Raw genomic sequence first — 12,257 nt, forward strand, 5'->3', positions numbered from 1 at the left:
ACTAGGAAGCATGCTCCTTGAGTTTATCCCTTTACTAAATATCAACTAATTCAACCTGAGTTTCACCTTTAGTTTTGACGATATGCAGATCCCCTTCTTGGATCTGACTATCGTCAAACATACGGATGAAACCATTGGAACTGATCTCTATCGTAAAACCCACTGCTGGCAACACCTTGTTGCATGCTTCCAGTGCCCATCCACGACCCCATATACGGAGTATACCGTATGCGCAATTTTTGCCCTTATGAAGGAACTGTAAGCTGGAATCAGATTTCAGAATACAAGCCAACTCTTTAAGAGACCGCCTTTTTAAGAGACGAGCCTTAGCACGCATCAGAAATTCATTGCTTTACCATACCCCTAAACCACAACAAGCTAATACTGTTAAACATATAATAAGATTTTCCGCTCATCGGCTGAGGGAAATTGTGGGCAAACATTGGCACCCCCTTACCAACCATCATGTGCTGAATAGACACATAAGACCCGCTCCCGAACTTGTGTTTCAGAGGGCTTCCTCACTCAGAGATCGCCTCACTAGCAGCCATTCTGGGATCCCTCAACCACCTGTGACTGGACCACTCGGCACTTCCCAATGTGGCTAGTGTCCTCATTGCCCATGGGTTCTTAAGGGTAATAAATATCTACTACCCAATGGCGAAACTTTAGTCCCCCGTACCTCCTCACATTGTGGTACTATGGGGGTGATTTATCTGATGATCTGCAAATGCCACACATTTTATGTGGGCAAAACTATCTGTGAATTCCGCCAGAGGATAGGAGACCATTTATACTATTCCGGTAACGGCAAATAAACTACCGTAGGCCGCCATATAGGCTTGCACCACAAATTTGATTTAATGGCAGTGAGGTTCTTTGTTCTTGAGGTCGTCCATCCATGCCCAAGATGGGGAGATTGGGATAGATCTATATTGCAAAGAGAAACTATGTGGATTGAGCGTCTCAATGCCACAATCCCGCCAGGTTTGAACAAAACCAATTTGTACAAACATTTCTTATGAAGGTCTTTTTCCCTCTCCTCCCCCTTCCTTCTTCCCCTTCCTTCCTTCCTTCTTTCTTTCTCCTTTTCCCCTTCCCCCTTTCTCCCCTTTCCTTTTCCCCCTCTGCCCCCCCCTTTTTCCCCCCTGTCTCCTCCCCCCATCCTTCATTCCCTTGGTTGGTGCAACTTATGCCCTTCTCCTGGCTCCCTGCCCTATTATGCCATGTTCTGCCATTTGTTTGACAGGTATTTGGTGGCTGAATTTTAATCTAGAATGATCATTTTCTTTTTTCTTTTTTTCTTTTTTGTTCTTTACAACCTACTTCTATCAGTATCATCATGTATATCTTTAAGCTTTCCCGATGACTCTCTGCCCGGGATGTTTGGTCGCTATTGTATTTCCCCGTATTGGTGGGCGTGTGACTATAACAGGTCTCCCCTTGCTTGCGCTGCTGTGTCTTTTGGGCTCACCGCTCATTTGACTCACACGGCACGCGCTGCAGTTCAGCGTGGTTCACACATGTGCAGTGTGGTTGGACAGCGCTCGACCCCCTTCTGGGCTAGGGAGCTAATAAATGGGCAAAGATTGGTAGGTAAATCATCACATGACTGGACTTTTCCTCTCCTTTCTCCCTTCCCCTCCTTTTCCACCTGTCTCATCCAACCTTTCTCTCTCCCTTTCTCCCCTTCACTTTTCCTCTCCCCCCTCCTCCCTCCCCCCTCCCCATCCCCTATTTCCATCCTCTTCCCCCCTTCCCTGCTTTTTGCTTCCCTATCCCCCTCTCTTGCCTCCGTTTCTTTCTTACCCCTTCCCCACTTTTCCTTTCCCCCTTCTTTCTCTGTCCACTAATAAAGGAGATTACCATCCAGCTAGATCATGTATGTTGCCAACATCCCTAGATCAATTAGATGAAAATTACCCCCAAAGAGGATTAGTGGGACCTATTTTGTTACATTGCAGCCTTTAGTTCAATGTTTTTTCAGTCTGAATTATTATATGTGATGGATCAGAACACAATAGTCTAAGTTGGTGAAGTAAAATTAGAAAAAAATATACATAAAACTATTTTTCAGAAATAAAAAACTGATAATTGGCACGTGCGTATGTATTCACCCCCTTTGTTATGAAGCCCATAAAAAGCTCTGGTGCAACCAATTACCTTCAGAAGTCACATAATTTAGTGAAATGATGTCCACCTGTGTGCAATCTAAGTGTCACATGATCTGTCATTACATATACACACCTTTTTGAAAGGCCCCAGAGGCTACAACACCTAAGCAAGAGGCACCACTAACCAAACACTGCCATGAAGACCAAGGAACTCTCCAAACAAGTAAGTGACAATGTTGTTGAGAAGTACAAGTCAGGGTTAGGTTATAAAAAAAAAATATCCAAATCTTTGATGATCCCTAGGAGCACCATCAAATCATAACCAAATGGAAAAAACCTGGCACAACAGCAAACCTGCCAAGAGATGGCCGCACACCAAAACTCACAGACCGGGCAAGGAGGTCATTAATCAGAGAGGCGGCACAGAGACCTAAGGTAACCCTGGAGGAGCTGCAGTGTTCCACAGCAAAGACTGGAATATCTATACGTAGCATGACAATAAGCCGTATGCTCCATAGAGTTGGGCTTTATGGCAGAGTGGCCAGAAGAAAACCATCACTTTCAGCAAAAAACAAAATGGCACGTTTTGCGTTTGCGAAAAGGCATGTGGGAGACTCCCAAAATGTATGGAGGAAGGTGCTCTGGTCTGATGAGACTAAAATTGAACTTTTTGGCTATCAAAGAAAACGCCCCGAGACAACGTCCTCTGTGACGAAACACGTAGGGAGGAGCGGCGTGCTAACATCACCGCGCATTGCGGAAAGTCCCGGAAGCAACGGATGTTTTATCGAGAGATGGCTGGCTCGATTATTTTAGTGCTGTTACTATTCTACACAACTGTATGTGTTCACTTGTCTTTTATAGTTTATTAAATTGGTAAAGGTTTTACACTATGCAAGCCTTTTTATTCCTATATGGGGATCCATTATCATGTCCATTCATATGAGGACAATTTCTGCTGAGGCTGAGGAGGTTTGAGGTTTGGCATACGGTACAGAGACCCCAGGCTGGGTTATTAGCCATAAGCGTTCCTTGGTCCCCTTTAATAAGGTATCATACCGATCTGGTAAGCGGCAGTGTGTGCTCAGGTGGAGGCACTTTCCTATATTTCACTTTTTCCGAGGTGTCTGGATGATATGTCAACGTGGATGATTTATTGATACATCTTGCATGGACTATTATTCCTCTTTTTTGATATTTCAATCAAAGATTTAATAGTCACTACTAATACATTTATTTATGATCACTGAAAGTTCCCTTTATATACATATATATTTCTTTATTTCTTTTTCACATGAACTCACTCATGTTAGTATTTAACATTTTTGGCTGATAAACTACACTCATTTTTGTCACTCTGTTGTTAATTTGTATTATGTATTTTTACACTTTTTATTAATTGTTTACTGTTTAGTTACAGTTTCTATCAATTTCTGAATTGATGTTCTCGGTGTAATTTTAGATTTATCATTTGCTTTATTGGTGTATTTGGTTTACTTTAATTTCAATTTTTTTTTGGTTCATCATACTAGTAACACTATTTTTTGGTTTTTTATTCACTATTTTTTTTTGTTCTGAGTGCATTTACTAGCTTCTGATTGGTTAGTGCCTCACGGGTCAATTTATTTAGAGCAGCGTCTCTCTTTTTGCAAAGAAAACGCTATGTCTGATGCAAACCCAACACATCACATCACCCAAAGAGCACCATCCCCACAGTGAAACATGGTGGTGGCAGCATCATGCTTTGGGGATGTTTTTCAGCAGTCGGGATTGGGAAACTGGTCAGAGTTAAGGGAAAGATGTATGGTGCTAGCTACAGGGATATTCTTGCGCAAAACCTGTACCACTTTGTGTGTGATTTGAGGCTAGGATGGAGGTTCACTTTCCAGCAGGACAATGACCCCAAACACTCTACTAAAGCAACACTTGAGTGGTTTAAGGGGAAACATGTAAATGTGTTGGAATGGCCTAGTCAAAGCTCAGACCTCAATCCAATAAAAACTCTGTGGTCAGACTTAAAGATTGCTGTTCACAAGCGCAAACCATCCAACTTGAAGGAGCTGGAGCAGTTTTGCAAGGAGGAATGGGCAAAAATCCCAGTGGTAAGATGTGGCAAGCTCATAGAAACTTATCCAAAGCAACTTGGAGCTGTGATAGCCGCAAAAGGTGGCTCTACAAAGTATTGACTTTAGGGGGGTGAATAGTTATGCACATTGACATTTCCGTTATTTTGTCCTATTTGTTGTTTGCTTCACAATAAAAAAAAAAAAATCTTCTAAGTTGTGGGCATGTTCTGTAAATAAATGATGCAAATCCTCAAACAATCCATGTTCATTCCAGGTTGTGAGGCAACAAAACACGAAAAATGCCAAGGGGGTGAATACTTTTGCAAGGCACTGTATATTAGATTCCTTATGATTGTTGATCTATACAATCTATTGTATAGATTTATCCTCATGAAGAAGTGGGCCTTTGATTGCGAAACTGTTGAGGACTGTATAAATCTGTGAAAATACTCTTTAACCAGTTATCAGCCTGGAAGTCTACAAGTATTGTATTGCTGTATTGACCTTCCTCTACTGCTTTAATAATCATAGTTGTGATTGATGTTTTTATATGTAATAAATTAATATTTTATGATAATCAAACTTTGTGGTTGGTGCAGAGATAGTCCATTTTTTAGGAGGCTGTAGTTAACAGCCTAAACACCTGTCCCTATCCCTCTCCTCTCTCCTTATATATAAAGATCTGTACTGTGAATATGGGATGATTTGTATTGAGAACAGGGGGGTAATTTTGTTTGCACTTTTGTAAAGTGGCCTGTGATTTCTGCAGAATGTGTCAAAACTGAAGGCAGAATCTGATGCAGCTGCGAATAGTAACCAATCGCCTCATAGCTTTAATTTTCAAAGCTTAGCTGAACAAACTCAAGACAGCTGTGTCACACATTCACAGTTTCCTGTGAATGAATGCCTACAAGTACTATCAGCCATTGCGGCTTGTAGTTTTCAGTGAGCTGTGAGGCCACTGGTGAGCATCCTTGTAGCCCATTGCACCTCCTGCTCCCAGGTAACTCAGCTATCCTGAGAGTCTGCAGGAGCAGGACATTGCACCCGTGATCTGTTGATGTAGAAAAAAAAAATCTAAGTGTCAGATGTGCTGGGCATGCCACTGCTACCAGTTCAACATATCTGCACATCTAATATCCCGAGAAACCCATCTTTGCACAACTGAAGGCTCTCTGATATGTCAATCTTGACATTGATACCAGAGTATTTTTATGCTTATACTAACTTGAAATTTGAGCAGTTGAATACATTAAAGAATTTACATTGCTGACTGACCCTTATGTTTGACATATTTCTATGAAAATTAGGTAGCATTTGTTCGTAAGTCACACTGAACAGTGTTTGAAAGAGTCAGAGTATTATAGCAAATGAGATAATTACAGATGATTGTGCTTCAGATATGGGTCACATACAGACACTGCTGTAGCACAGCACAGAACAACACACGAAAGCTTTGCTTTTCTATTGGGAGATTCTTTTAGAAACTATTTACAGCTAATACTTGCATGAAGGTTAGAAAGGTTGATGAAGTGATACCAAGTTCTCTTGATGTCAGAATGTAATTACCATTGATTCATAAAACTGTCGCAGAGAAGACCTGTGGTTTATTAATCTACTGAGCAGCAGACAAGCTGACAAATAAAGAATACATCATTTTAAGTCTTGTTGCTTTTGAATGATTGCCAATTACCCCTGAGGTCATGACCAATCCCTACCTGGATTCCTTGACATTATTTATTGAAGAGAGGGGTAGGTTCTAAATTGGAATAATGGTAAGCCTCAGAATCTGTAAATGTCGGTGTAATTTTGAGGGTTTTCTTTTTTTAGTTAGGGAATGCCTTGCCATCAGTAATTAATACCATTCTTTTTTATTAAATCTGATTCATCTTCATTTTATAGTTTTTTTTTATTCCTAGTGTACATGCTACACAGAATATACAGTATATAATTTGAGGGTGTATATTTGATTCTTTAATTTGGACTATAGAGATCTTGTTTTGAGTCTTTGATTTTTAAGTAGGTTTTATTTTTAATTGTTAGTCATTTTACATTTGTATTAGTGGGAAAGAGGTTTCTGGGCAAATGCCAGGTTTTGGATGCAGCATGTGAGACAGTTACACTCTGTGGGTATTGTAAGTCAGCGCTCGCTGATATTTTGCTTTTACGTTTTACTACACTCACTTTAGATTTTCCATAAGGTAACAGTATATTTGCACTGGTCAGCTAATACAGACTAATGTCCTGCACAAGATCTTGGAGGATCTTCAGGTTACCCACCAAGAAAGGATTGCAGCTGACAAGTAACAACTGTCTGGAAGATGTGGTACACTTGCTGTTAGATGCTAGCTTTGTTGCTAGATACATTATTATTATACAGGATTTAAATAGCGCCAACAATTTGCGCAGCGCTTTACAACATGGGGGCAGACAGTACAGTTTCAATACAGGAGGGATCAGAGGGCCCTGCTTGTTAGAGCTTACAATCTAGAAGGGAGGGTCAAGTGGAACAAAAGGTAATAGCTGTGGGGGATGATCAGATGGAGAAAATAAAAATACAGTTGTTAGGTGTGGGTAGGATAGGCTTCTCTGAAGAGGAGGGTTTTCAGAGATTGTCTAAAAGCTAATAGAGTAGGAGATAATCGGACAGATTGGGGTAAGGAGTTCCATAGGATTGGAAAAGTCCTGGAGGCGAGCATGGGAGGAGGTGATGATGGAGCTAGAGAGCAGGAGGTCTTGAGAAGAACGAAGAGAGCGATTAAGTTAATATTTTGAGACTAGGTCAGTGATGTAGCTAAGGGCAGAGTTGTGGATGGCTTTGTAAGTAGTTGTTAGTATTTTGAATTTAATTCATTGGGTGAGCGGAAGCCAGTGGAGGGATTGACAGAGACGAGTAGCAGACACAGAGCGATTGGTAAGGTGGATGAGTCTGGCAGCAGCATTCATGATTGATTGAAGAGGGGATAGACTATGTAGAGGTAAGCCAATGAGGAGGGGGTTGCAGTAGTCGAGGCGAGAGATGACCAGAGAGTGAAGCTTTGTTGTGTCATTAGTTAGAAAGGGGTTTATTTTGGAGATACTGCAGAGGTTGAGGCGGCAAAATTTGGACAGTGATTGGACGTGGGGCTTAAAGGAAAGTTCAGAGCCCAGGACTATACCCACAACCTTGTGGGGTTGGGCTTATAGTTGTGCCATCGATTTTGACAGAGAGATCAGGGGAAGAGGCACGTGGGGGAGGAAAAATGATAAGTTTGGTTTTGGATAGATTAAGTTTGATTAAGTGGTGTGACTTTCAGACTGATATATCTTATAGTAAATTAGTGATATGTGAGGAGACTGAAGGAGTGAGCTGAGGGGTAGAGAAATGGATTTGGATGTCGTCACCCTAGAGGCGGTATTGGAAGCCATGGAAGGCTATCAACTGACCCAGGGACGAGGTGTAGATTGAAAATAGGAGAGGTCCAAGAACAGAACCTTGGGGGACCGCCAACAGAGAAAGGAAGAGGAGAGAAGGAAGTAGGATTGTAAGAAACGCTGAAGGTGTGGCTGGATAAGTAGGAAGAGAACCAACGAAAGTGGAGTTTTTTGAGGAGGAGGGGGTGGTCAACCATAGCAAAGGCAGCAGAGAGGTCCAGGAGTAGGAGTACAGAATAGTGTCCATTGGTTTTGGCCATTAGTAGATCATTTGTTAGTTTTAGGAGAGCAGTTTCTGTGGAGTGTTGAGGACGAAATCCAGACTAAAGGGGATAAAAAAGGCTATTATCAGCAAGGTGGTCGCTCAGTCGGTTGTAGACCAAACGTTCAAGGAGCTTGGCTAAAAAGGGGACCAAGGAGATGGGGCGTAGGTCGTTAGAATTGGATGGGCCCAGTGAGGACTTTTTAGGTATAGGGCTGACAAGTGCATGTTTTAGATACATGACATATTATTTATATCTGTGAAGGTTTTCATTTATCTAGGTCTTTGAAAAATTATAGTAGTAGTCAGTTACTTTTAACCGAACCTGTTTTGTAGTATAAATAGGTTTCACCACTCATCCAAGCACCTCAATTCTATTGCGGGTCAGAAACATACATTATCCATGTTTCCTAAAGAGTAACTCCACTTTTGCTGAGAAAAACATTTCTCTCTGGGTGATTTATGTACATTGCTGGGATTTTAACAAACTTTGTTGTAGTTTCCTACCTTATGATTATTCTGAAGAAATAGCTGTTTGTGTGTGTCCATGTGCAAAGTCAAAATAGTGATCAGCTGCTGTACTTACAGGGTTCTAATGAGAAAAGTGGCAGGGTTTGAATCCCTTTAAAAACTGAAATGTTTGTTAAAGAGGATGCCCAAAATCTGATTTGTATCTTAGTGCAGACTTCTGGGAAAATCAACAAGGCAATCACACAAGTAGGAAATAACATTTTCAGGGTTGTTCTGTACACCATTTGTGTACATTTATCAGCATATAATACGCGCCCCAATTTAAGAGGGAAGTTTCAGGAAAAAAATACTTAAAAAAAAAAAAAAAAAACACTTTAAAGCAAAATAATGGCCAGTGAGCATCAATGCAGCTTGATTAGTGCCCATCTGCAGCTTCAGTGCAGCCTGATCAGTGCCCATCTGCAGCCTGATCTGGGCCCGTATGCAGTCTAATCAGTGCCCACCTGCAGTCTAATCAGTGCCCATCTGCAGTCTGCTCAGTGTCCATCTGCAGCCTAATCAGTGCCCACCTGCAATCTGCTCAGTGTCCATCTGCAGCATTGTTCAGTGTCTTCTGCAGCCTTGCCGTTATATATGCTGCCATCGAGGGATAGGTGGGGACGAGCGCTGCCGAAATAGAGCCGGATCTCCTGTGTACTCAGCTCGCAGTCACGCTCAGTCCCGCCCCAAGGGCAGCTCCTAGCATGGACATCCCGGCATTGGACCGGCATTATGTCCATCACAGGACGCCAGTCCAATGCCAGGACGTCCATGCTAGGAGCCGCCCTGGGGGCGTGACTGCGAGTAGAGCCGAGTACACAGGCGATCCGGCTCTATTTCAGCAGCGCTCGTCCCCTCCTTCCCCTTGATGGCAGCCTATATCGGCGTATAACTCGCACACACGATTTCCCCCCTATTTTAAGGGGGAAAAAGGGCGTGTTATACGCCGATAAATGTCTGTGATCAAGTGAAAAAGAATGAAAAACAGCTACTAATAGCACTGGATACAAAAAGTTAGGAACCTATTGATACGAGATGGGAGGAATTATGATCTCACGAAGTAAAGAGGTATGATAATGCAAAGCAAAAAAGTGCTGTAAATCAGTTAACGTTCTGGCAGCACAGACATTTATTTTGTATCCTTTAAAAGAAGATGTAAAATCTTACCTTGATTAATTTTAATGTTGTGCTCTTGCTGTTGATTTTTACCTTTTGTATACCATATAAAGTATTACATTTTGTCTTGCAGACATACTGTAACACTGTTCAGCTGGACTCTGGTATAGACTATCGGAAACGGGTACTCTCTGCAGCTGGTAAAATATACTTTCTGTAAGTATAACTCTTTTGTGTTCTCTACATTACATTTGCTTGGTAAGTGTTTATGGTTTGTAATATTGTATATGGCCATTACCTCCAAATATAGGCTATTTCCAACAGATGCCTTAGAGTCTATGTTTAAAGTGCTTTTGTTCACTTTAAACAGGTTTTGCATTCCCATACAAGTCAATGGAAATGCAAAACATGCTTCAAGCAGGTCAGAAGAGGTCAACTGTGGGTCAAATAGATCTGGCATTAACCTCTTCATGACCACGCTTTAGCCGAATGCCGGCTACAGCACGGTCGCACATTTACAGATGATCGTGCTTCTCACGTGCCCCCTGTGGCGCGCATCTGCAGGGATCTTTGAACGCTGTGTCCTTTGGACACAGCTGATCACAGATTGGGGTAAAGAGCCAATCACAGTGGCTCTATACCATGTGACCAGCTGTGTCCAATCACAGCTGATCACAGTGAAAACAGGATTTGCCTGTTATCGCCATTCCTCTCCTCCCTCTGACTGTGCGTGAGGAAAGCCGGTAAGCGGCAATCCACACAGGGGACATCTACACTGATAATCAGGGCACTGATCATCAGTGCAGCACCAATCAGTGATGCCTATCATTGTCGCCTATCAGTGCCACATATCAGTGCAGCCTCATCAGTTCCCATCAGTGCAACCTATAAGTGCCCATCATTGAAGGAAAAAAAATTACTTATTTACAAAATTTTATAACAGAAACTAAGAAAAGCGCTTTTTTTTCAAAATTTTTAGTCTTTTCTCGTTTGTTTAGCAAAAAATAAAAAAAAACGCAGTGGTGATTAAATACCACCAAACGAAAGCTCTATCTATCCAGGTCAAAAAAATTATAAAAATGTAGTTTGGGTACAGTGTTACATGACCATGCAATTGTCATTCAAAGTGCGACAGCACTGAAACTGAAAATTGGCCTGGGCAGGAGGGGGGGGGGCACAGTGCCCAGTAGGCAAGTGGTTAAATTCTGATTGATCTCAGAAGCGTCTTAAACTGATGCCATTAAAACAAGCTCATTGGGACCGTTTCTTTAATTTCCCCATTTGAGATATAGCTGTGGTACATGCATTTGTTTACTTTATGATTCATATAACATGCAAGCATTATCACCATTTTTAGTGGCTTACACTCAGTGGCTACCTATGTGAGCAATAAAGAGATGCACGTTGTCAGGTACACTGTAGTATTCATATGCTTAGCTGCAATAATGGATCTAATGTGTGGCAAGAATTGTTTACCCTACACAATTACACCACCACCAGTCTGCAAACCCATGAACTATTTGTAGTGTTAAAGTATTCTGTAAAAGTTAATGGAAGAAAAACCAACAGCAATGCATTCCTATGGGCAAACAGATGATCATCCATTTACATCCACATCTGTTCATGTGCATTCTATTTTTGCTCTGTTTAAAAAACGGAAACGGACTTTATTAGATGTAAGCAGACACATGGTCTTTTTTGCATCCCTGATTGCATTGGTTGCTAGGAGCCGGAACTCATTGGCATCTTAACAACCAGTACCTCATCCCCGGTGTCAGTCATTGGTTTTTAAGGAGCCAGCACCCACTGGCCTCCCACACCCATGACTCATCCCAGCTGTCGGCGGGGAATTCCCTGCAGACAACAGAATATAAAAAAAAAAAAATGGCATGGGGTTCCCCCTAAAATCCATACCAGGTCCTTATCTGAGCATACAGCCTGGCAGGCTAGGAAAGAAGGGGACGAGTGTACGCCCCCCCCCCCCCGAACCATACCATACCAGGCCACATGCCCTCAACATGGGGCAAAACACCTTGTCCCCATGTTGATAAGGGCGAGGGCCTCTTTGCCAACCCTGGCCCAGTGTTTGTGAGGGTGTGGGGGGTGACTTATCAGAATCTGGAAGCCCCCCTTAACAAATGGGTCCCCCAGATCCTAGCCTCACCCACATGAATGAGTATCGGGTACATAGTACCCCTACTCATTCATAAAAAAAGGCTAGTTTAACCAACACTTCAGCCCCGGAAGATTTGGCAGCTGAATGACCAGGCCATTTTTTGCAATTCAGCAATAGGTCGCTTTAATTGACAATTGCGCGGTCGTGCGACGCTGCACCCAAACAAAATTGACGTCCTTTTTTTCCCACAAATAGAGCTTTCTTTCGGTTGTATTTGATCGCCTCTGCGGTTTTTATTTTTTGCGCTATAAACAAAAAAAGAGCGACAATTTTGAAAAAAACTTTTTGCTATAATAAATATCCCCATTTTTTTGTAAAAAAAGCTAATTTTTTTCTCAGTTTAGGCCGATATGTATTCTTCTACATATTTTTGGTAAAAAAATATCGCAATAAGCGTATATTGATTTGTTTGCGCAAAAGTTATAGCGTCTACAAAATAGGGGATAGATTTATAGCATTTTTATTTATTTATTTATTTATTTTTTTACTAGTAATGGCGGCGATCTGCAATTTTTATCTGGACTGTGACATTATGGAGGATACATCGGACACTTTTGACACATTTTTGGGACCATTGGCATTTATACAGCGATCAGTGC

At 41.8% G+C, this 12,257-nt stretch overlaps 1 protein-coding gene across 1 annotated transcript in view; it reads left to right on the forward strand.

The window, feature by feature from the left end:
* The window catches only part of AFG1L (AFG1 like ATPase), a 230,022-nt gene that overhangs the window by 174,437 nt on the left and 43,328 nt on the right, over window positions 1-12,257 (forward strand). The window contains exon 8 of the mRNA XM_073627041.1: window positions 9,616-9,698. Within this exon, the coding sequence (XP_073483142.1) occupies window positions 9,616-9,698 (83 nt within the window). The remainder of the gene's footprint in view (window positions 1-9,615; window positions 9,699-12,257) is intronic.

This window comes from Aquarana catesbeiana, linkage group LG04, assembly GCF_042186555.1.
Source record: "Aquarana catesbeiana isolate 2022-GZ linkage group LG04, ASM4218655v1, whole genome shotgun sequence".
Taxonomy (NCBI): domain Eukaryota; kingdom Metazoa; phylum Chordata; class Amphibia; order Anura; family Ranidae; genus Aquarana; species Aquarana catesbeiana.